Genomic DNA, 25,252 nt, shown 5'->3' on the forward strand with positions numbered 1-25,252 from the left:
CATATCTTTCCATTAAGAGTAGTTTTAAAAATATTACAAATTTTGCTACACTTAACAAGTTTTTTATTATTATTTTATTTGGTTGAAAAGAAAGTTTTTTTTTATAGGAACATTACCTTCTTTTGATTTTATTTGGTTGAAAAGAAATATGTGCCAATGAAAAAAAATAAAGTAGTTTTAGCAAATTTACTATTATGCCTTTATTAATTGAGTTATTTTTTCTTGAAGTACAAATAAATAATACTTTCCTTAATTATATAAGGAAAAAAAATACTTTTAAGTAAATTAGTAAATATTAACATCTGAGCATGTGCTTACTGTAAATTGATTTTTATGGTTGTGTGTGCAATTTCTTTGTGGCTCATTTGTAAATAAGAAATAAACCAAAATTAGTATAGAGAAGAGAAAATACATGTTATGTTTAAGAGGACAGTAGAAAGGAAAATATTTTTTGTAGAGTCAAGTGATGAGCTTCTTCTTTTCGATAATCCTAATGACATAAACAAATTTCACAACCGATTAGGTGGTATATAATTTGTAGTGCCAAGTAATGAGCTTCTTCTTTTCAATAATTCCAGTGACATAAATAAATTTCACAACCAAATGAGGTGGTATATAATAATTAGTGTATTAGAAAAAGGTAGAGTAAAATAATATTATAGTGTTTCTACTTTTTTTAAATTAAAAAAATAATGCTTTGATCAAAAAATGAATAATAATGAATAAAATAAAATAAATATAATTTGTGTGATGTGTGATTTTTTTATAAATTGAATTTTATTCATAATAAATAATATTTTCTTATTTAATGATTACCAACAAATTACTTTGTATATATTATGTAATAAGTGTATGAGAGTTAATTTATGTAAACTACTTTTCCATCTTTTAACTTTTCTTTTCGACTAAACAAATGAGTTTTCCATCTTCTTGACAAAATGCATATGAGGGAAAATTAAAATATTTTTTTTCTTCTAATTTTCTAGTCCTCCACCATTTTCCATCCCTCCAATCAAAAAAAGTTTATTAGTTACTGAATCATGCACTAATTTTTTTTTGGATAAAATTTGGCTACAAACTTGGGTTGTAGCCTAGGACAACAATTCCCACTAAAAATTAACATGACTTTATATTTAATTTGAAAATTTAACCGTTAAATTAAATGTTCTTTTATGTCCAAAACATACATGTTAAGTTTTGTGTCAATGAGATGTAATTTACCATTCAATCCATAAACTTATTTTTTATGCATAATTTTAAACTACAAAAATTTGAAAATTAAAAATTTTATTGATGACATAGCTATTGATCCTTTGGAAATTTTGGAAGAACTGAGGATATAAGAAGAAAATATTATCCAATGACGGATTTTTCAAAATTTACATTAATATATATATATATATATATATATATATATATATAGAGAGAGAGAGAGAGAGAGAGAGAGAGGTTCAAGTTACACCTAGTGTAACTTCACAAGACTTACACCTTTTTATGACCATTGATTTCTATTAAATCTAATGGTTAGAAATCTCTTATGTCCACCTCATCTTGCATAACCAATGGTAGATTTTTTTTTTCTCTCCCTATTTATTACATTTACAGTCATCTAAACACTGAGAGGAAGATGGAAAAAAAAACTGCAAATTCGATGCCACCCTCTTCGATGGTGAATATGGAGCTAGTTGCGATATTGTGGCATGAATGAGAAGGAGCTTGAGGAGGCAGACCCAATCTCAATGGCCTTAAAAGAAACTTTTATTCATTTTCTCTAAGTTTCGTTTAAAGAGATAAAAAAGACTTCTTTGATTTAGGCATGGCTATGATTTTCCTCCTTTTAACTTTCCAAAATTACTCATACTCTCGCACTTTATTTAATGACTACTACAATTAAAACCATAGAAAATGCATTTTGCGTGGAGGAGTATTTTGATAGATTAGTTTGTCCTTTTATATCTTTCACACTATTTTCTTTGATCACCATGGCCTTTCATATATCCTAAATAATGAGGCTGTTATGCCATGTCACATGTGTGGCTCTTATTTCTAAAACAATGCAACTCTAAAATCATCATAACAATTAACTTTGACCCAATTCTTACTGAGCTTCAATTCTCTGATTTTTTTTATCAAATTTTCATTCAGACTACTAGAACACCCCTATTTCATTGTTAAGTGACAGAGGACTCTAACCAGTAAAAAAATTTAACAGATCAGTGTTAGACTTATATCTAAAACTAAATTATACTTCTGAATTTAACCAGCTAAATTTAACGTGTAGCTCCGGTGAGTTGATTGGGTTAGCGGAGGAGTAGGTGAGCTCAAAGAGGTCTAGGCAAATGAGAGAGAGAAGAGAAGAGAAGAAGAAGAAAATGGGGAGAGAAAGTGGAGCTTAATGACTTTTAATATATATAAATATTTATATATATATATATATATATATATATATTTAAAGGCATTAATGACTTTTAATGCTTTGACATCACTTATTAATTAGTGTATTTTTACCATTAGATCTAATATAAATCAATGGTTAGAAAAAGGTGTAACTCTTATTCAATTACATTAGGTGTAATTTGAACCCATTTCATATATATATATATGAAATTGCTACAACCATATTACTACAACAAAAGTGGATTATGGTGATGAAACCTTTCGTCACAATATGTCCTTATTTCGTCACCAAATACATATGGCGACGAAATGGTGACAAAACAGCATTCGTCAACTAAGCTCCGTCATAGAATGTATTGGTGACAAAAATGTTTCATCACCAATAAAATAATGATAGGTGACGAAAGTTTTTCGTCACTTAATATTTTCGTCACTGAACCTTATTTTTAGTGATGGAATATTTCGTCACCAAATGTATTTTTTTTTTTTCCAATTTCAATAGATTAGGTGACAAATTATTGCGTCACCAATTTCTGCGTATAGTCAGATATGGTGACGAAAATTATCATCACCAATTTTTTTTTTTTTAATATTCTTTACATTTACTTGTCATTACATTAACCTGTTCATTTCTAACCAAATACGTAAAAAAATAAAAAATAAATAAAAATCCATTCATTTCTAACCAAATCCATAAAAAATACATCCATACAATCTAAAAATGCAATAAAGAAGTTCACAAAGTTACAACCATTTATATACAAATGATGTCTTAACTTCCAAACTTTACAAAAAATTATTTTAGTTCAAGTAGTCCCACAAAAGCTATCTTTCTGCCACCAATTCCATTTCTGCACAAATATAAACGAAAAGACATTAATAACAAACTAGACTACAAACCTATATTCCTAATAAGATGTACTACCAAAAAAAAAAAAAAAGATTATTATTAGTAAGACAATGCAAAAAATGTCCACAGAATACCCAATAACAAACTGGACAAAATAATTATAATGCAATATCATATGAAGCCAAACTGTCAAAGAAAGAAGACCCACAACATTCTCATCAAATAAAAACCAAACCTACATTACAGACCATGGAGAAATCATAAAGCATGTAGAAAAATCCCAATTTAAAACAAAACAAATAAAGTGAAATCCAAAATAAAAACCCAGACACCATCATAAACACAAACCCAACCCCCCAAGGCATGTACTGATATACATATATATGTATGTTCGCAATCAAGGTGTACCCATTGTTTTGTCTTTATATTGAAGTGGGTATCATGGTAGACTTATGCCAACTTAGGAATATGACCTCCATTTTTCCATTTCTGATTTAATATTAGAAGACAAGTTAATTAATTACAACAAGTAATATACTAAGCTTTTGAAAAATTGAATAACACACCGCCTCATCCACCCTAACTGCAAGTGACTTGTTTCCACATCTATGAATGTGTTTGTCAAGCATTCCCTCTTTATTTCCGTTTCTTGCTGAGACTTTCTATAAAGAATAAAGACCAAGAAAATATTAGAGTTTTGACATAAGTTATATATATATAAATATATATATATATATATATATTACAATATAAATCTTCCACCTTCCAAATAAGTATTAATCCAACAAATTTGATATACCGAATAATCTAGTAGACATGACACCATAATAAGGTTTACATAAAACATTAATCCAATGCATATATAGGTAGGTATTATCTAGGTGAAAGGTGAGAACATACTTCACTTGTAATTAAAATTTTCGAAGTATTAATTATTAGCCAATCTTCATCACTCCACTTTCCATCAATTAGTTCAATCCATTTTTCTTGTGTGACATTTTTTGATGGGTGGTTTCTTGCATATGTGCTTCCTTCATCCTTTACAAGTTTTTTATATTTTGTAAACAACTTGTTGTGATGGCTGCTCACTAATTTACCACACTTTGTATTTAGAGATTTGTTGACAAGTACAGATTCTCCTTGTATATCAAATTGATCCTGCAAAGTGAGGTATGTATAAAGAAAATATTATTCCTTGAATTCAATATGCTTAGTGACAACATCAACAATACACTAAAAATACAACATAAACTATAAAGCAATGTTATGAAAACAACAAAATCAAGGTCATGGACAACTATAAAATTTTAAAGTACCACCACATTTTGAATGATTGCCTCTTTTTCACTGCTATCAACATTCTTCCAACTATAAGCATTCATAGTGGACAAGTTCATACGCATGTGTACACCAATTTGGCTAGCAAATTTTCATGCATGTTCACCAACAGGAGCACAAAACTTTGGGGCAATGAGGACCGGTAGCTTCCTATGTTTCTCAACAAGTCCTCGTACCCCTAATCCATGCATCATGCCATAGGCACGTCTATTAGTCGATGCTATCAAAACATAATATAAATTAAATCAACGAGTAAACCAAATATAGTGTAATTACGAAATCAAGTAATGAAACTTAAATATCTCACCATTTGTGATAGACGGTGTGCCCACAACCTGTGCCTTTACATTAGTAGAAATTTGGGCAAGAGAATCTCCACCAAGATGTGTGCTTGATGATGTGCCGATATGCTAGACTACTGGGGTAGATTCCTCACGCCTATAACAAGCCATCTATATCATGCAAAAGCATATAAAGACATCTAAATTCATTACAAGTTAAGATATAAACAAGTTATTCATCATTTAAAATATCTTCAATCGATGATTTTCATTGATCATTCCAAGCACAATATTACAAAGTATCTCAGGCACCAAATCATGTATATATTAGAAAGAGTATATTTCACATTTTTTTTTTTTAATTACAATCTGAAAATGTACATCAAGGCCTGATAAGCTTGGTTGAAGTTGGTGGTAAAGTTCTTCAGTTTCTGTGGTTGCCATCCTAATCAAGAAAATTTGATTCTATTGAAGACTGGAATGTAGTTAGATTGAAGAAGCAAGAAACTCCATATTGGGAAATAGTCTAGTTTCCTTTAGTTGTGTGCAAGCATGTGGTTATTGGTTGGCTTGTGTTCAACAATAGTTTGTCTACCTGGGACAGATTGTTGCAATGGGACTACAATAGGGGCTCCTAGTGTGTTTTTGTTGCATAATCTAATTGGAAAGCAGAGATCACCTAAGTGATGATCTGCTGCCCCTTCAATAATCCTAAGTCTTGTTGGGAGGTAGTCAACTAGGCAATGGCAGAGCCATAAATTTTTCCTAGGGGGCCCAAGCTAAGTATGAAAAATGTTTCATAACTAAAAAAAAAAAGTTTTATTTCAAAAATAAAAATTAATTCTAAAGTTTTGGCTTATGTTTTTGGGTGCTATACCAAAATAATTTATAACTGATTATTTATAATTTGGCAATTCAATAGTTGGGGATGAAAGATTTGAGCTTTAGACTGTGTTGAAAACACTAACAAATATTTATTGAACAATAAGACTTTCTGACAATTTATAATTGATTCTAAAGTGATTTTTTAGTAATTTTTAGTAATTTCCTTACGTGCAGTCAGATAAAACCAAGCAACTAAGGTGTAAATTCGTATCTATAAAATAATTAGACTGCTAGTTGTTCAAATATAATTATATATATACAAATACTCAAAAAAATTTATCAAATAAACCATAACAAGCCAGCGCCCACCATTATGAAATTTGAAAAATAAAATACAAATTGTAAATTATAAATCATGCTAGCGCTAACCACTCTGTAAATATAATAAACATAATAAAATATATCAATATATTACAAATATAAATAAAGTAGTCAAAATCAATAAAGTAGTCAATAAACAACTAAACGCAAAATCCTAAACTAACTACAGAAACGAGAAACCCAAAAGGGCCAAAACAGACCAACAGAGAGAGATACTACCATTGGGCACGCTTGTCAAGTCCAGCTATGGCTCAGCCACAATTGAGGTCACAAAACAGCAACTTGTGGAGGCATAGTGTTGAAACTTTGCAGTGTGGAGGCAATGGCAACGGCGTAAGGGAATTTTTTCTTTTTTCTTTTTTTCTTTTCTAGTAACTGCAGATATGTAATAGAAATATATATATATTCTTTTTCTTTTTCTTTTTCCTTGTTGATTTTGGGTTTTTTTTTTTTTTTTTTTCTATTTTTTAATATTTATTATGGAGCTTTTTAAGGAGTTAGATTTGGGAATTTTTATAGGCGGATAGGCAAAACTTTTATTTCATTGAGTTGTTTCAAATGATTTTTATTTTTTATTTTTTTTTGGATATGTTCTAATCTCAAATTCTGGGGGGGGGGGGGGGGGTGTTTCTTTTCTTTTCTAGTAATTGGAGATATGTATTAGAAATATATATATATATATATATTTTTTTTTTTTTTCTTTTTCCTTGTTGATTTGGGTTTCTTCTTTCTTTTTTTTAATATTTATTATGGAGCTTTTTAAGGAGTTAGATTTGGGAATTTGTTATAGGCGGATAGGCTAAAACTTTTATTTCATTGGGTTGTTTCAAATGATTTTTTTTTTTTTTTGGATATTTTCTAATCTCAAATCCTGGGGGGTATTTTAATTTCCATAAAATTTATCATTTTTCCCATTTTATCAATATTATAAATGGAAAATTTGAAAAGTCAAGAGGCCATGGCGCTAAAAATTGGCGCTGAAAATTGGGCATGGCGCTTAAAATTGTCACTGAGTGGGCATGGCGCTGAAAAAAAAAAAAATGCTGAAAATTATGTTGCCGCTGATAATGAACCCTTGAGGTAGTGTTACTCCACAAAGAAGTGATACCAGTAGACTACTAAACAACATGCCATTTGTATGTGGAACTAAATTAATGTATTCTAACACTGTAGATATTTAAAGTTTTCAAGAACATAAAAAGAAAAACACACACACATTTTTTTAATATGCTTTCAAAAAATTGATAGTTATGATAACAAAAATAGTAAATTCAAATTATAGTTTTGAGGTCAAATTATAGTTTAAATTAATTAATACTAGTATGTAACCTAGGGGTGGCAAAATTGGACACGACCGACGAACCCGACATAACATAATACGAAATTAACAGGTTATGGGTTGAGCCTTAATGGGTTCATGTCATATTCAGGTTGACACGACTAACCCATTTAATAAACGGGTTAGGTTAATAAACGATTGATCTATTTAATAAATGGGTTGTGTTAAAGTTGAGGAATCTTGACTCGTTTAATAAACATGTCGGGTTAGTGTTGACCCATATAGTCGGATACTCATGAGTTGACACGACACGAACCCGACACGCTAACAAGAATTGCCACCCCTAATATAGCCTGTGTTTACGCACAGAATTGATCAATTAAAGTGGTACTATTAATGTTAGCTTGAGTTATTAAACATATAAGACATTAGTTCAATAAAGATATTTAGATGTGCAAAAATAGTTTTTTCTCAATTTTAATGATATTAGGTACGTCAACTTTCTCATTACATTGCTATTATGTGTATAACTAGTGTGTAATCCCGTATATAAGCATGTGTACATTTAAAACTAATTATCGTTACACACACACATATGATTAGGCAAAAAAATTTAGATTAGATAAGACACGTGGCGCAAAATTAAACTCTAATTGAAATTCAATTAGATTTATGTGGTATTTCGGACATGTTTATGTTTAAGGGGTATTTAGGTCATTTTTTAAGTTTCTGGAGTATTTTTAGTCATTTTTTTAGAATTTAGGGGTATTTTGGTTATTTTTAATGTTTAGGGTGGTATTTTAGTCACTTTTAGGGTATTTTGGTCATTTTTTAGGTTTTAGGGGGTACTTTGGTTTTTTTAGGTTTCGAGGGTATTTTGGGCATTTTTTAGGTTTAGAGGGTATTTCAATCATTTTTAAGGCTAATGGGGTATTTTGGTAGTTTTTAGGTTTCAGGGGTATTTTGGTCAATTTCTAACGTTCGGAGGTATTTTGCTCAATTTTTAGGTTTGAAAGCATATTGCTCAATTTTTAGGCTTCTGCAGTATTTTGGTAAATTTTTACATTTAGGGCTGTTTAGGTCAATTTTTAAGGTTTGGATGATATTTTGGTAATTTTTTTGTTTATAGGGTACTTCAGTCATTTTTTAGGTTTTATGGGTATTTTGATTAACGGCGGCAATATCAACCCAAATCAATTTGCCCATCCAAACTCACCCACTTAAATGAGACCTAAACTCACCCAATTATTAATTTGGTTAAATGGGTATTAACCCAATTAATATTAATGTTTATTGGGTTCTAATTGGGTATCCAATTAGACCCAATTAGGATCCAAGTATCATTTTTACAAATCACCAAGCTCTAAAATACTCCAAAACCACTAAAAATGACCAAAATACCCCCATAAACCACTAAAAATGACCAAAATATCCCTAAAACCCCAAAAATTACCAAAATACCCTAAAATCTTAAAATTACCAAAATGCCCCTTGAAACCTAGAAAGTGACCAAAATACCTCCGAAACCCACAAAATAACCAAAATACCCCCAAAACCCTAAAAATGACTAAAATACCTCTAAAACCCAAAAAATGACCAAAACACCTTTTAAACTAAAAAAAGGACTAAAATACCTCCGAAACCCAAAAAATAACCAAAATACTCCTAAAACTTAAAAATGACCAAAATTCCCCCAAAATCCAAAAAATGGCCAAAATATTCCCGAAACCTAAAAATGACCAAAAATACCCCCAAAATCCAAAAAATTATCAAAATACCCCCTAAAACCCAAAAATGACCAAAATACCCCTAAAACCCAAAAAATGATCAAAATACCCTTGAAACCTGAAAATTACCAAAATACCCCCCAATACCTAAAAATGACCAAAATACCCCCAAAACCTAAAAAAAGGCCAAAATAACCCAAAAGCTTAAAAATTGACAAAAATAACCCCCCAAACCTAAAAAATGACCAAAATACGCTCAAACCTATAAAGTGACAAAAATACCCCTAAAATTTTAAAATGACCCAAATAAATCCAAAACCTCTAAAATGGCCACAAACAACCCAAAACCTCTAAAATTACCAAAAATACATTGAAACCTCTTAAACGACCAAAATATCCCATTTTTAGGGTATTTTGATAATTTTTTTTAGGCTTATGGGGTATTTTGGTCAATTTTTAGGTTTAGGGGGTAATTTGGTCATTTTTAGGTTTATGGGATATTAGGTCATTTTTAGGTTTCTAAGTTATTTTGGTCAATTTTTAGGCTTTGGGGTTATTTTAGCCATTTTTTAAGTTTTGGGGAGTAATTTGGTCAATTTTTAGATTTCGGGGTTATTTTGGTCAATTTTTAGGCTTTGGGGGTATTTTGGTTAATTTTTAAGTTTCGAGAGTATTTTTATCATTTTTTTAGGTTTAGAGGGTATTTTGGTCAATTACTAGATTTAGGGGGTAATTTGGTCATTTTTAGGTTTAGGGGGTATTTTGGTCATTTTCAGGTTTCTAGGTAATTTTGGTCAATTTTTAAGCTTCAGGGTTATTTTGGCCAATTTTTTAGGTTTCGGGAGTATTTTGGTCATTTTTTTTGGGTTTTGGGGGGTATTTTGGTCATTTTCAGGTTTCAGAGATATTTTGGTTATTTTTTAGGTTTTAGGGGTATTTTGGTAATTTTTATGTTTTGGGGGTATTTTGATCAATTCTTGGGTGTTGGGGGGTATTTTGGTCAATTTTTGGGTTTCCGGATTAGTTTTGTCATTTTGTAGGTTTTGGGGTTATTTTGGTAATTTTTAGTTTTTTGGGGTATTTTGGTCATTTTTTAATATTTTAGATTAATTTGGTCATTTTCACTTTAGGGGCATTTTGATAATTTTGATAATTGAGTAATTGGGTGGGTTGGAATTTACTCATAATAATTTGGTTTGTTTGGGTTTGGGTTAGAAGTAATTAGTTAAATGGGTTTTAATAGGTAAATAGGTTTTATATACCCAACCCAATTATGCCCACCCCAAACCCACCCATTAGACACCCCTAATTTTGATCAATTTTTAGGTTTTAGTGATATTTTGTTCATTTTATAGGTTTCAGGGGTATTTGGTCTTTTTTTTTTTTTTTTTTTTTTTTTTTTTTTTAACACTTGAAATATCTACTAGTTTTAGAATAAATAATTTTATATTCATATAAATAGAACAGATTGTGTAACAATCTGCTGGTTGGGTCTTAGGTGGAATAACCGTTGCACATGGGTTCGATCCCCCTTGGCATGCTTAACTCTTTTTAAAATAAAAAGAAACCTCATTATTTGTAGTAATAGGTGACAAAATTTTATTTTGTCACTGAAAACACCTAAATCTTAATATTGGGTGACGAATATAGAATTTCATCACCCGAGATAGGCCTTTGGTGATGCAAATATTTTGTGTCCTTACATTTGTGTTTTTTTTAATTATTTTTTTTTTTATTTTTTTTTATGACCTATAGTGAGGAAATAAATATTTCGTTACCAATTTGAACATCTTTAGTGACGAAATATTGATTTTGTCACCCATTTTAAATTTTTGGTGACGAAATCTTCTTTTCCCCATCGAATGCTAACATTCAATGACAAAATTGTTTATCCTCACTAGATTTCGTCACTATAGTCCACTTTTGTTGTAGTTAATTGTTGTCAAACTTTGTCTATTTTTTATGTACCCTTCTTGCCTTTTGTGTTGCGATGGGTTGCACGTGAGATGTAGCATGAATTTTTACGTGCAAGCGTCAGCACTTAAATAAAAAATGTAGTTATACAGAAATTACATTGAAACTGTCTTAATAACTACTAAGCGACAAACTTTGCCTCGAATAATTTACTACTTTATTAATTAATAAACGACATGATGAACAGAATGTCTAAGCCTGAGGCAGTGGCGAGGCAGCAAGAGCTACAGAAGGAACCAAGGCTTCTGCATCACAATAACCTCTTAGAATAGTGCCTTCCTTAGCTGTGCAACCAAGTGAAGTGAGCATGGCAGGCCAGCAATGATTTATTATGATAGTAATGGCACGATAACAATCTGGGCCAATATTGGTTTGGCCATTAAGGAAGAAAGTGACAATTTCATTTGAGCAAGATTTACGCTCCAATAGAGCATATTCCAACAAGGGATTATGTCTTCATTGGTTTCAAGCCTGGCTACAAGCCTGAGTCCAGGCTTAATGTACAAATCCCTTATTGCAGTCACATTTGTCACTGCTAAGAGACATGCAAGGGACAGGAACATAAACACAATTTGGCTAGCCATTGGAAAATGATATGTGTGTATGTGTGTTAAGAGAGAGGGGGAGAGACTGAGAGATACGTAAAAGTTGAGAAGTGGGAGGCTATATATAGAGCAAGTGATGAGGGAAAGCAAAGAATTGCCCGATGTTTAACCATTGTTATGATACTGGGGTTTTAATTGTGTTAATCAAAAAGGAGTTAATAGGAGATGATGGGTTTTTGTAACTTCCATTAATCAAATTTATAAGATTTTTGGAAGCTGAAAAGTGCATCTAAGTTTTCTAGGAATTTATGTCTTAAGTGGTGGCCCATTTGTGCGAAGCAACTTCTTCTACCAGATATGTAGCCCTAACTTGTAACGCACATTTTTTCCTATTGCCCTTATTTTTATGGCTTTAGGAAGCGTTATAGTTCATGGTTTCAAGAATTTATGGACTACAAAACCATTTAAATAAGCTAATTGGACATCATTGTAGTGCTTGGCTTTTTCTTTTTTCTTTTTTTAAATGGAAAATTTGTTTTTGTTCATTAACACAACTTGCATCATTAATTGATTACATATGTTGACAAAATCTAATGTTTGCAATCTTTACCGATTGAAAGTTTAATTATTTGGTTAGAAGAGCCACTAAAATGATTGGATGCTATAGTCGATTCATATATCATTTATAATTGTTCACAATAAATTTGAGAATATGAAACACCAAAATTGTTTGACTCATTAATTGCAATTCTTTCCCCCATAAACGCTGTATTTAACACATTATATAGCCTATCCTGCAATTTTATTGAGAGAGAGTATGTGATGGGTCTTGCATTCTTGGTTGGAGAAGTGAAAGGGATAAAAAAAAAAAGGAATTGGCAATTTTGTATTTATGTTTCTTTCACTACAAGTAGGACCAGCACTTCTTCTCTTTTCTTTTCTTTTTTTTTTTTTAAATGGAAAATATTTTCTAACAAATAACTCGTTTTTTGGAAAAGAAATTTTGTTCTTCAGAATACTGACTTTTTCTTTTTAATTAATTAATTGAAAGAGGTTGAATTTTGAATCATGAATGTTTCCATTTAAAACACTAGGCAGTGTCAACTAGTTGAGCTGTAAAGTGCTTGAAAGGAGATAAAATGGCAAATGATTAGAAGACATAAAATCTGCATTTCTTGAGGAGTCGTCTTTGTTTGATAGCCTAAAGCAATGTGGATCTCTACTATCCGGACTAAATGGTAATGTTGATAAATGTGTACATGCAGTAGGTGAAGATTGTAGGACTACAGTTTGGAATTTCCAAATTGGTGAAAAGGATGGGGTATTAGATTCATTCCAACCTGATGAACAGCTCAAGAGGAAGAAGAAAATTTCATCTGTTAGGAGACGAAGAGATGTATATCAAACTCTTGGACCAAGTTCTGCAGTTGAATCAGCCACTTTGCTGGCATTTGGAAGTCTTTTCACCTCTCCATATAGAGGTTCAGAGCTGTACATCGATATTCATGAAGCTCCAAGAGATCAGCGGATACAGTCTTTGATTATTGAATTTCTTCATTTTGTCCTTGAAATTTTGAGTGCAGGAAAGGAGTTTGCTGATAAGAACATAAATGCCCATTTTCTTGGTGCACAGCTCAGATTGTTAGATGGGCAGTTCAAGAATCATTGGAAAGCTACTTTTCTAAGTTTAAAACAGAAAGTAGAATCTTTGGGACAGAGTCCACTCCCTATTCATATTTTTATGAGGACTGATCTTCCCGAAGGTAATTGGACTGGAAGTTACTTGGGGGATTTGGCTAGAGATTCACATCATTTTAATCTGCATTTTCTGAGAGAAGAAGATGAGTTAGTAATAAAAACATCCAAAAAAGTTGTGGCTGCTAAGCATAGCCTGAGGTTTGCATTTGTTCCAGAGAGCATGGGTGGACTAAAAAAACCATTGCCCTTCTGAGAGATTACTCGATGTACTTCTATTCATAGAGGAAGCTGTTTGCAGCTGCGCTTCACTTGGTTTTGTTGGGACTGCGGGGTCTACTATTGCAGAGAGTGTAGAGCTTATGAGAAAATTTGGCGCATGTGCAAGCCAAAGTCTGACTGCATTGTGACAAGTGGCTTGGTATGATAAAAAGTAAAAACTAAACTCATTGAAGGTGGTATTAGTTTATGAGAAGAAATTTCTATGGTTAAGGGTTGTAGAAGTATGCTTTACAAGCCTTCCACTTGAATAGTCTTGCAATAAAAGATGATGGGACCAGCAGTCTTCGGATATTTTTTATGCTTTCTTGTGATTCTTGTGATCCAGCCAGCATTTCATCCAAATCTTCTGTTTGTTGAAGGCACAGAAAACTGTTAAGGAAGAAATTTGCTCATGTCAGGATTCAACTCCACTGAGGTTGCAGTTTATTGAAGGTCAATGTAAATATCTTACAGTCTCAAGGAGAAGAAAGAGGATACTTCTCAGATTTGACATGTGATCTGCTCTCTCCCATTTGATCTCCATCCAATCAGAACAGTTAGATCAGTTTCGATTTCATTGTTGATCTCTTTTTTCCTCTTCTAGTACATGGCTGTCTACTCGATTAAAGCTTGGAAAGGATGTGATCTGTTGCTTCTTCCAAATTCTTACTCAATGGGTCGACCTTTAGATCAACCTCTCTCTCTCTTGGCCTGGTATAGCAATTGGCGTTAATCACTGTCTTACTGTTTACCAACTACTTAACCACTCATTTGGAGCAGTTGTGGCTATAAATTATGCGAGCTCTTGTAGGTGTTTATTGTCGTCTTGATCTCACATCGCTCCAAATTCCTTTTATTTCCTATCGGTTTCACTTTCTAATTCCCTGGCACCTCTTAGTGTTTATAATAGAGATATCTATGGTTCAAATCTCTTATCCCATTGTTGTAACTATTGAATTATTAAAAAATAGAATAAAAATTCATTATATATATATATATATATATATATTTATAGTAATTGCTGTGTTGTCATAGTGTTGTGCTCTTATTCATGTCCATATATGTGGTTTTTAGGCTATGACCTCTTGAGATGCTTTTAATCTTATCTCTGTGTGTTGGTTGTACTGTACTTGCCCCATTTGTCTATAAAATGACTGGTTATTGTTCTTTAGGTGTTCCATGGACTGAAGACAAACATAGGATGTTTTTACCTGGACTACAGAAGCTTGGCAAAGGTGATTGGCGTGGAATAGCTCGCAATTATGTTATATCAAGGACACCCACTCAAGTGGCCAGCGATGCTCAAAAAAATTTCATCAGGCAAACCAATGTATCTCGGAGAAAGAGACGTTCTAGCCTGTTTGATATTATAGCAGATGAAGTTAGTTCCTTTCTTTCCATCTGATGTTATAAACTAATATACTGTATCCACATGCATACATTGACTCATTAAACTTTGCTGATGTTTTTTAGTGGCTCCAACGTTTGCCAAAAGTCCTTGAATTACCAAACTTTGCTGTCTCTCTCTCTCTCTCTGAAAAAACAAAAGCAAATTGAAGGTAAATCCACCTTACTGATATTATTGATTTTGATTTATTATTTTAATGAAATTCATACACATTTTTTTTTGGGTCAGTTTTTTTCTTTGTTCTGTGCATTTTGTTCTAATTTTATTAATTAGTTAACAAAATCATAGTGGAATAGGTCCGGGGCTCGTTTGAGAGCTCCCCATTTGGTTAAAAGTGATGAATATGCAAGTGTTTGAGAGCTTTTTGTTACCACTGTAAAGATGAGACTGAAAAAAATAGCATAGGCTAGGTATGTAATGTTAGTGGGGATTTTGCATATTGAAGAATGATGATTTTCCTAATGCACTCTAAGAATTATCTTATTTAGTCTTTTTTATTTTGTGTTTGAACTGGGTATGTATTGGTTTAACTGCTTGTGCATAGATAGAACTGCAATCCCCGGCAAGGGAGAGATTGGAGAGGACCTAGCAATTGGAGTAGAATAGGGTCAGCATGGTTTAGGGCGGTTCCAGTGGATTGCTTTGTGAATTTCCATAAATGTTTGGTTGAGAAGAAGATATCTTTTATTTTTCTTTTTTAATTATTCAATATTTACAACAATGGTGGAGGGGGGATTTGTTCCATGGGTCTTCTAAAAAGGGAGAGCAGGTTGTGCCACTGAGCTGCAAAGCTCTAAGCGATGAGAAAGTATCTGTTGTGTGCTATACTAGTCATGTTTTATGGAGTAGGATATTATGGCTTATTAACTTTCTATAAAAATGTTATTTTTGAATTGAGAAGGCTGTGAGTGAAATGAATGCTCCGATGGATTTGTCAAATTCTTGAAGCAGTGATGCAAAGGCGACAAGTCTGTTTGCTTAAATTTTCCATATTCCTCTTTTTCTTACTCTTCCCACTACATTAAATTTTGTTTTAATTGATAAGTTACGCATGCCCATTGGGTAGGTCTTGAACTCATGAACTTGTGGAGTTCAAGCATGTTGCAATCTAGTTAATACACATTAAAATTTGGGTTCAATAAATTGAAAATTTTAAGCAAAGATATATGATAAGTCAAACCTCTTTGTTTTATGTGATCTCTGTGGAAGAAAAGAAATAGAAGAATTTTTCAGGACATAAGATTGTCCACTCCTATTGGAAACTTGACCGATAATTCTCTTTGCTTTTTAATTCTTATGGCTAAAATCATGTTCTTAATATGCTTCTCTCTTAGCTGTTTTGGATTGTTATTGCTGGTCCTTATTCTTTTTTGAACTTTATACCTTGCAAGTATTGGCCTAAGACCCAATCTATTATTCTGGACTTAATGTAATGTACTTGATGATAAATACCTGATCTAGTCAGCAGTAGTAAGTGTTTTGAATTTGTCAAGAATTAATAGCATAATGCTGCTTGATTAACCCTCTTATGTTACTTGTTCGGTCTAATATACACTATAATTTAAGCACTCCAGTACCAATTGCCAGAATATGTCCATTCTACTTGGGCTGGTTGTGACATCATTGATCCCTTATACTTTGTATAGATTGTGTGAGGTAGGAAAGTTCTTGCCTTGATACCAAAAGACTGGCATTATGTGCTGTCTGCTGCTATCTATACTACCAAAACAACCTATTTACTCCAGTTTCCTCCTCTACTTTTATTTTTTTTATTTTATGTATCATTTATAAAAATAAAAAAAGTATTTAATTCAAATTTATTCTTGCATTTTTCTATTATGAGGGGTAATACAAATCAATTTCAATTTTTTTATGCATTTCTCTCTCAGATACCAAAGGTAAATATAGGTCAAGATAAACATCTAGGATTTGATGATTTTAAGTTCTGTATGGAATAGCTACTTCTGAAGAATTTATTTTCTTGTTCTTATTCTTCATAGTTATTAAAACAAAGTATCTTTCTATGGAGGAGTTAGGTATGCTTTCTGTCTTAATTTATTTAATAGAAAAGTTGTAGAATTCATCAAAGGTGTTTCCCAAAATAAGAGAAATTCCATAAGAAAGATTAAATGAAAAAATTTAGGACCGAAATCTACAGTTTAAATGATACAAAAGTCCCAGAATGAAGACAAGGAGATACTTTCTTGACAATGTTGACCACTCATAAAGGGGTCTAAGCAATAGAGACAGCAATTTGATCACTAAAAGCCCCCTGCCACTAGAGCCTCTTGTTCTTGCCAAAAGGGAACAACATGCCAAATCTTGCTCTATGATGCTGCCAAAGCTTTTCTTACATGCCAACAACTGTACTACCTATGCTAACGAGTTAGTCATTCTTTCTTGATTTAATTTATGCTACTTGGGGTTCAATGGCTTTTTGCATACATGATGGTAGTCCTCCAAAATAATTGGAATCTCTCAATGAAATCCCCTTTCCATTGTCTCCTGGAAGTGGTTGATAAAATGAAGACAAAATATATCTTGTTAAATTGAAAATCAAATCTTTCTTTTTTTGATATAATACTACATCAGCCCAGCCGATTCTAATGCAGCCTCTGGGTGGGCTTTATTTCTATAGGCCTATAGTTATTCAGCTTCTATTAGCCACTATATAACTCTTATGAAGTTTTTATTGATTGGCACTTAATTTTTAAATTGACACTTGAGTTTTACTTCTCATGCTGTAAGGATAGTTTATGAGAAGCAAAATATAAAAATCTGTTTCTTAGATATTAGAAAGAGGAACCTTTCTTTCTTCAGTAATCCTAGTAAATTATAGTACTCTTTGGTTGAGTAATGTGTAACCTGCCATGAAAGTAGTTTCCAGGGCTGGACATTACCAATAGTGATTTTGTGAAACAAGCGTCAGCTTGTTTTTATTTAGTTAACTAACTTGGCTCATCGACAAGCAATAGAGTTACAATTTCTTTTTCTGTTTAGTTGTCAGAAATAGTTATAGATTCAAGTGCACGGTTATGGAACTAGAGGAAGAGAAAACCTAGATTCAAGCAGAGAGTTCTGATGGGCCAAACTCAAACAGTTCAGATCTTGTAGCTCGTGTTAGGAAACTGCTGTTTCGCCGAATGTTGGTGGGAATTAGAGATGGCAGATTTGCTTGGGCCCCTTCCATTGCATGGACAAGCAAGGAAACATCATTCTCCAAGATGTTGTGGAGTACCGTAGCACCCGACGCTCCTCTACTTCTCCAATGGAACAGCGGTGCCTTGGTCTTATTCTCATTCCTTCCTCCTGACATTCGTCTTATCATGTGGGTTGTTCTATTGAAGAGCAATTGTCTCTGCTAAAATTATAGAAATCAAAAACATTCTGAATTTCAGAACTTTTCTACTTGAATCAATCTGATAAAAAATGTGACATTCTTCTTGTATATGATTATTGGAGATTTGATTTATGTTTACCGTGGAATTTTTGCTTGAAGTGATGTGATGAATCAGACAGTATGACTTATTATCTTCTAGGTGTTCTGTCTGCCTCCACACAAGTATGAATTGGTGTTCTTACTGCCAAGGTGGTTTAAAAAAAATAAATAAATCTCCTAAGTCCATAGGTTCATAGTATCGTGTCCTCCCCCACACTCCCAACCAAATCAGTTGAAAATTCAATCTCTGCCATCAAAACTTGAAAATGCCAAAGAAGTTGGCAGAACCAGCAAATGGTGCATTACCCTGTAATAAACTTAGTTATAAAATTTAATATGTGATGGTTAGACTCTTTTTCCAACTAATAAGGACATCTTCTACAACTCCTAGTTTAGAAAAATCCTAGGGCTCACTTATATCTTGGTAATCAAATACTTTGCATGGAAGGCTTAACTTAGATTTTAATTAAATGGGGAAGCAAATGACCACTTTAAAGTATGTTCAAATGTGAATTGAATGATTTCTAAAACTATTTTTCAGACATTTTGATTGTGGGAGAGAATTCACCCACTAGGTGGTGCATGTTAACATCATTATGTTAATACAAAAAAAGAGGGTTATAACCGCGTTCGAAAAATGCAGCTATAGGATATAGCCGCGTTTTCCATAGTTGCATTTTCAAACGCCGCCTATCCTGTGCGACTATAGCCCCTTGCAGGACCTAGAGCTACGTTTTTAAAAATGTGGCTACAGATTACCCTATAGTTGCGTTTTCTAGCCCTTATAGCTGCGTTTTTTCACATGCACAAATGCAAGACCTATAACTACGTTTTATAGAAAACGCGGCTATAGACCTGGTTTGGGCTATGTTTTTACACACCATAAAGACCCGGTATACGCTAAGGAGCAATAGCTACGTTTTGTATAAAACGCGGCTATAGGTCTTGACGCTATGGGTGTGGAAAATGCAGCTATGGGGGTAAAAAACGTAGCCCAAACCATTTAAAACACGGCTAGAGGTCTGGCATCTTTGGGTGTGTAAAAACGCGGCTATGTGGGGTTGAAAATGTAGCTATAGAGCTGCGTTTTTAAAAGCGCGGCTAAAGACCCCAACATTGGGTTTTCCTGTAGTCGCGTTTTCAAAAACATGGCCATAGGTTTTAGTTTTTTTTTTTTTTTTTTCTTCCTTAACACATTCCTGCTCAAAATAAGACCTGTAATTCCTGCCAACACTCAGATGCAACCAATTGAAACCAACAAAACAAATTGCCAACGCTCAACAATTCCCAACCAATTGCCAAAAGATTAAATACATAAACAAAACAAGTTCATTGCCAAAAGATTAATAACATAAACAAATAATTAGAAACAAGTTCCCAACAACAGATTTTTACATCACAAAATGCATATCCCTCAAGGATTTTTTACATCACAAAAAATTGTCAGCAAGCATTATGGTACTTCATCATCTAGTTCCCAGCAAGTATCATGGTACAACCAATTACCTGTGACAATGAGAACATCGAAAATAAGCTAACATTTTAAGCTAAAACAAACAGACTCTAAACAAATAACCAAGTATTTTTCTCAGTCAGTCTATTAACAAGGTTAACATCCCTTAAAATTTTAGAGTCATTATCATATATGAGCTAGTTAACATAGTCTTTTTGCTAGTATCCATTTAAAAGCATGGCATCTTAAAACAAGACTGAGAGTGAGACTTAGTTCACTAGCTGCACTTTTAAAGGTTTAAATCTTTCCAAACTCTATACAGTATCATAGATTCCACTCTCTTCAAATTCATATATACACATACATTTACATAATCCATATTCACTGCCGTTTTATAAATATAACAACAAATGTCATAATTTCTTAGATGGAAAGCTACCTTCCAGTAAGATCCCTTCATATTCAAGCTCACTAGTCATCAAATTTAAATTCTTTCAAGTTTCAACAATATAATTCGAACAATACTCCATGTCGAATTTACCATGTTCTAATTAAACACATTGCTATTATTATCCTTCCTTTAAAAAAATTAAATAAATAATGTAAATTGCTTTGGGAACTATTAGCTACATTTAGCAAGTGTAATAAGGTATGGTTGAAATTTTCTAATTTGATTTTATGTCCTATAGTACATCTACTTCTCTACTTCTTACTTCATATATACTAATGTGGGACCTTCAAATTGGAATAAAACCAACAAAGAAGAAGTATATCTGATTTTCATTTTTATTTTTTTCCTAATATAGATGTATATGTTATAACGAATAGTTGTATTTGTTTTACTAGAGGATTCACAGTTTCATTCCCATGGAGAGTCCCCATCAAGCATGCCACCCTGAATATATGTAAGGCATCATATTAATCTCACATAACAATGCATTGCAAAAAGAGTAGTTTTGCTAAATATACCTTCAATTTGGTACCTGAGACATATCCAAATCACATGCACCTTGGCTAAGTTGGGCGAACATTGCATTCATGCGCTTCATCACTTCGGCCATTTGCTGTTGGTGCCTTGCTTCTAATTCTTGGTGTCTTGCTTCTGACAGGGAGAGTTGTTCTTGTACTTGGGCTAGTTGCTCAGTCAGTCTAGAGGAGTTGTTCTCGAACTCCAAAATCCTTTAGGTTGTTTTGCTTAGCAACGATGGAGTCGAGGTAAACTGTGAAACAGTCGTGGCACTTCTTCCAGATGGAGTGATTCCAAATCCCACCCCACATACACGTCCGAGGCACTTTGGACCAAACACCTGAGCATAGGCATCGTCTTTGGACCAGAGATCTCCGCTACCAGGCTCTCCTTGTAGTTGCATGCCCTCTTGCCTCAAAAGTTCTTCCATCCTATTCTGTATGTTTTCCCACAAGAACCAAATAACATATTACAGACTATAAACAATACAAACACAAAAGGCAAGTTGATATTCTATTCTATTCAAATTGTGCTTACTATGTTCTCTTGCGCGTGGGGAGTAACAGCAGTCCCATCTCTCCTATGGTATACTTTTAGATACACGTCTGCACGCTCGACTGGAGCCCAGTTAGCTTTCGTCTACATGATGAACAAAATGTCATACAATAAACACAGTTGCTCTCAGATTTGTCATGTTATTTATCATTTGCATTGATTCAGGTGTTCATGAATTCTAAATTTATATCTACTACCAATAAGAAAGTAAAAGAGTATTTTCAACATTTAGTGCGATTCAAAAGCATAAAATCAACTTATGTGATACACGAATATAGTAGCATTTGTAATGCATTTCTTACCATGTCATCAGAAATTTGTGCAAAACTTTGAGCCCCAGACGTTGCAATCTCCTTCCGTAAACCTCGATTGACCTTGTTCTTGTTACTCAATGTCTGCAACCACATTACCGTCAAAGTATATAAAAACTAAACATCTCTTAACTAAGGTATTTTACTACTTAATGTAAGTTTTTGTCTCTTTTGTGCTTGTCATTGTGCATTCATAATATATTTATGTTTCTAATTACCCTCCTCCTCTGTGTTAAAATAGGAGTTGATACAATTCGGTTCTGCAGCATGTGTGTGACCTGAATATACTTGTTCATTGTTTTCTATTAGTTTACCTAAATTGGTTATGCTCATTCATCTGGATGGTTTATTGGTGTGATTATGTATTGTGTGCATTTAAGTCATACGTTAAGAATTGCGTTGTGACCTTCTAAGTTGTGATCTTGTAAGTACCAACATAAACTAGTTAAAAAGCATGTTTTTAGTATTAAAGGCCTACAAGATGCATCATAACCCAAGCATGGAATATGACATAAAAATGAGAGAAAATGAACAAAGGAGTATGTAAGCCTTTGCCCACATCCTAAGCTACATAGATTAGCCAATGCAACAAGATAAGTGAGCTAGGATAAAATTACTATTTCATTTGTTTACTATGACAATTTATTTTTATTTTTTTTTATTTTATATATATTTCTTATTGAGATTCCTGGCATAAATATGTAAGCCTTTGCCCACATCCTAAGCTACATAGATTAGCCAATGCAACAAGATAAGTGAGCTAGGATAAAATTACTATTTCATTTGTTTACTATGACAATTTTTTTTTATTTTTTATTTATTTATATATATTTCTTATTGAGATCCCTGGCATAAATATGATGAACTTGCATACCCTGTTAGTAGTCGTAGTCCCCAACCAATCTCTAAATAATAGTTACCTTAAGTTTATGTTGTTGATGAGGGCAAAACAACTCTATCACGTCTACAAGAAAGTGCTTTGAGCTACACTAATTATATTATACATAACCAAAAGATTTAGGTTAAAAGGAGGGGATATTAGAGTGAAATATGGCCAACATGATTTCATTGACTAACTTACGACTAAAATGAGATAGACGAATAAAGTAGCAGTACCACAGTTTTCTCATCAAACCAATAGGTAACTATCTCCGTCCACTGGTCGTCCATTACCCTGTCTTGGCCAATAGTTGTTCCTTTGTCACCCCACATTTAATGTGAACCTTCTTCAACTTAGTCCTCCGATTTCTCCTGAGGACCTCGAGTATATGCATTGCCCATCCCATTTGATCGGGTGGTTTAACAACATCGAGGTCAATGAGATACTGTTTCTAAAATGTAAAAGTGGAGTTAGCAAAATACAAGCATGGACCCTACTGAATATGACATTTAATTACAATAGCTAGTTGTAAATGACTGTTACTTATACTTTATTTTCATATTACCTCAATCTTCGTCCAATAATCATTTTTATAACTTTTAGGGACTTTTGGCCACCCAGCAGGGACAAGTGGGTATAATAACCCATTGTAACAAAAAGTTCCCCAACCATCAAACGAACGTTTTACCGCCCAGACCAATCAGTTGCCCTGATCATTTAACGGCAACAGGATCTTCCAGGATCCATCCAATGCCCATATCTCAAATAGCTTTGAAGGACCACGTCTTTTAAGCCTATTTTCCACTGTTGGGCTTTGTTGATCATAATCATCTATATATACAAAACCACCAATATTAGGGCTGAATTATCAATTCTTACAAGTAATGAAACATAGCACACTACAAAAATCTATATATATATATATATATATATTGACCCTAAAAGAAATTAGGAATAAAAAATAAATAAGAAAAATAAAGATTATGTGGTCAATTCTAACCATACCCTATTTGAAGTAGATATATATCCAAATTGCACTAATTTTGTTGTTTTTACTTAATGTTTAAGACTATGTGATGCAGCATTTGGAAAAGCAATCCTTACTTCATTGCAATATTGACAATAGGATTTCTTTATTGTCTCGAGTTCTGCCCTTTAAGTATAAAGGGTAGTTTGTTGTTTCACCATCAAAGGTGTATTAAGTTTATCAGAATAGTGCCTTTGTTTAATAAAACAACCCAAGATCACTCCATTACCTTCATGTGACAAAGTGTAATTGGTCTTGTAAAATTCTTGGGTAGTTTTGTGTGAAAGAAGCCTAAATCATACTCATATGACAAATCTTATACTGCTGAATATAAATATTAGAGTGTAGGAGTAGGCAAGTATCCACATGCAAATGAATAACAGTACCACATTCTCTAGTTCTTTAAGGACAATTTAGCTTTCACAGCACATATAAATACTATTTCTACGACTGAGTTTATTAGAAAATTGTTTTACTAAGTTCACTTGCTGGGAATTTTGTTGTATGCACCAAATTAGTTTATATTGTCTACACAATACTTGGGGATGTCAGCATCTATGTTGTGGGCAAAGATGAGTATGATGAACTTGCTTGTGAGTATTTTATTACTTTCTTTTAGTTAAATATCTAGAATATTATTTAACTAAATTCAACCATTGTAAACTATTTTTACACTACACCGAACTATTAAAAGCATAGTCTGCTAGAAAAGTTAAAGTAAAAGAAAAGAAAAATCAATAGGATTTTTATTCGAAGACATGTTTAAGTACCAAGGGCCTCTCTCTCATCGTCATCAGAGGCAAACGGTCTTGCCTCCTGAGAAATATGGGCTTCCTCATCTTGTGTCTCCACCCTCTGTTGTCCATGTGACAATCCTTCACCAACGTAAACAAGCGGCAATTGCCGTTTCCTCTTCCCCATAACTGTGTCCAACACCTCCACAACACAAACATAAAGATAATCATAGCCAACAACCAATTACATGAAGAAATAACAACATGAAGAAATAACATTTTTAACAACATGAAGATAATATTATACTAACAACATGAAGAAATAACAGTTTTAACATATATATGCAACAACATGAAGAGGAACACAGTATTCACATATATATGCAAAATTCTCCAACTTTTCACGCAATAGACCTTTACAAATTCTACTTACAATTTCAATAATTTTCTATAAAATAATTACACATACAACAGCAGTACCCTATTGCACTACTCATCATCGCTATACTCGACTTTGTTGTCATCTTCATCGTTGGACTCATCATCAATGAACTCACAATCATCTAAGTTGTCCATTTCTTGAAGATTTCTTTCTCCAATGATAGAGGCGTCAATTGTCATTCCCTCCACATCATCTCAATCCTAACGAAGGTTTTCCCTATCAGCATCATTACTAGTTACACTATACGGAATGTTCTCATAAAACCTGTATGTGTCATCCTCATCACAATGGGGACCAATACCGGCATCAAACATATTTCTAGCTTTAGTTTTTACAACAACACACCAATTTTTGTGCTTTTTATCTTCAACATAAAAAACTTGTGTAACTTGAGATGCCAAGACATATGGTTCATCCACAATTTCCTCCCGACCATGTATGGAGTGTGTAAAATTTACCACAGGAAACTAAAATTTTAGTATC

At 32.9% G+C, this 25,252-nt stretch overlaps 2 protein-coding genes and 1 pseudogene across 4 annotated transcripts; 1 reads left to right on the plus strand and 2 right to left on the minus strand.

Annotated features, from left to right (window-relative positions):
* Positions 1-3,073: 3,073 nt before the first annotated feature.
* Positions 3,074-6,415, minus strand: LOC115992781. Of its 2 annotated transcripts, XM_031117014.1 has the most exons (6): positions 6,292-6,415; positions 4,893-5,037; positions 4,564-4,805; positions 4,148-4,405; positions 3,814-3,909; positions 3,074-3,248 (listed from the first exon to the last, which is right to left on the minus strand). In XM_031117014.1, the coding sequence occupies exons 3-6, from the start codon at positions 4,648-4,650 to the stop codon at positions 3,204-3,206; spliced, it is 486 nt and encodes a 161-aa protein (XP_030972874.1). In that variant the 5' UTR covers positions 4,651-4,805; positions 4,893-5,037; positions 6,292-6,415; the 3' UTR covers positions 3,074-3,203. The 2 variants fall into 2 exon arrangements, 1 of the variants encoding a protein (XP_030972874.1); XR_004092651.1 differs by lacking the exon at positions 4,148-4,405 and having other exon boundaries at positions 4,893-6,415.
* A 1,194-nt stretch (positions 6,416-7,609) lies between these two features.
* Positions 7,610-13,702, plus strand: LOC115990746 (annotated as a pseudogene).
* A 6,080-nt stretch (positions 13,703-19,782) lies between these two features.
* Positions 19,783-22,988, minus strand: LOC115989193. 2 transcript variants are annotated; one of them, XM_031112859.1, is made up of 5 exons: positions 22,803-22,988; positions 21,678-21,770; positions 21,358-21,459; positions 20,837-21,256; positions 19,783-19,906 (listed from the first exon to the last, which is right to left on the minus strand). In XM_031112859.1, the coding sequence occupies exons 1-4, from the start codon at positions 22,896-22,898 to the stop codon at positions 21,035-21,037; spliced, it is 513 nt and encodes a 170-aa protein (XP_030968719.1). In that variant the 5' UTR covers positions 22,899-22,988; the 3' UTR covers positions 19,783-19,906; positions 20,837-21,034. The 2 variants fall into 2 exon arrangements, with proteins under 2 accessions (XP_030968719.1, XP_030968718.1); XM_031112858.1 differs by having other exon boundaries at positions 20,823-21,256.
* Positions 22,989-25,252: the final 2,264 nt, after the last annotated feature.

This window comes from Quercus lobata, chromosome 5, assembly GCF_001633185.2.
Source record: "Quercus lobata isolate SW786 chromosome 5, ValleyOak3.0 Primary Assembly, whole genome shotgun sequence".
Taxonomy (NCBI): Eukaryota; Viridiplantae; Streptophyta; class Magnoliopsida; order Fagales; family Fagaceae; genus Quercus; species Quercus lobata.

Excerpts from the sequence above, each read along its gene's own strand:
- LOC115992781 (XM_031117014.1), bottom strand. The coding sequence starts at position 4,650 with ATGCGTATGAACTTGTCCACTATGAATGCTTATAGTTGGAAGAATGTT. Across the intron at positions 4,406-4,563 it reads CAATCATTCAAAATGTGGTG|GATCAATTTGATATACAAGG; the intron begins GTACTTTAAAAT and ends CTCACTTTGCAG. Across the intron at positions 3,910-4,147 it reads AAATTTTAATTACAAGTGAA|AAAGTCTCAGCAAGAAACGG; the intron begins GTATGTTCTCAC and ends TATTCTTTATAG.
- LOC115989193 (XM_031112859.1), bottom strand. The coding sequence starts at position 22,898 with ATGTGGGGTGACAAAGGAACAACTATTGGCCAAGACAGGGTAATGGAC. Across the intron at positions 21,460-21,677 it reads CACAAATTTCTGATGACATG|ACGAAAGCTAACTGGGCTCC; the intron begins GTAAGAAATGCA and ends TTCATCATGTAG. Across the intron at positions 21,257-21,357 it reads CCCACGCGCAAGAGAACATA|AATAGGATGGAAGAACTTTT; the intron begins GTAAGCACAATT and ends GAAAACATACAG.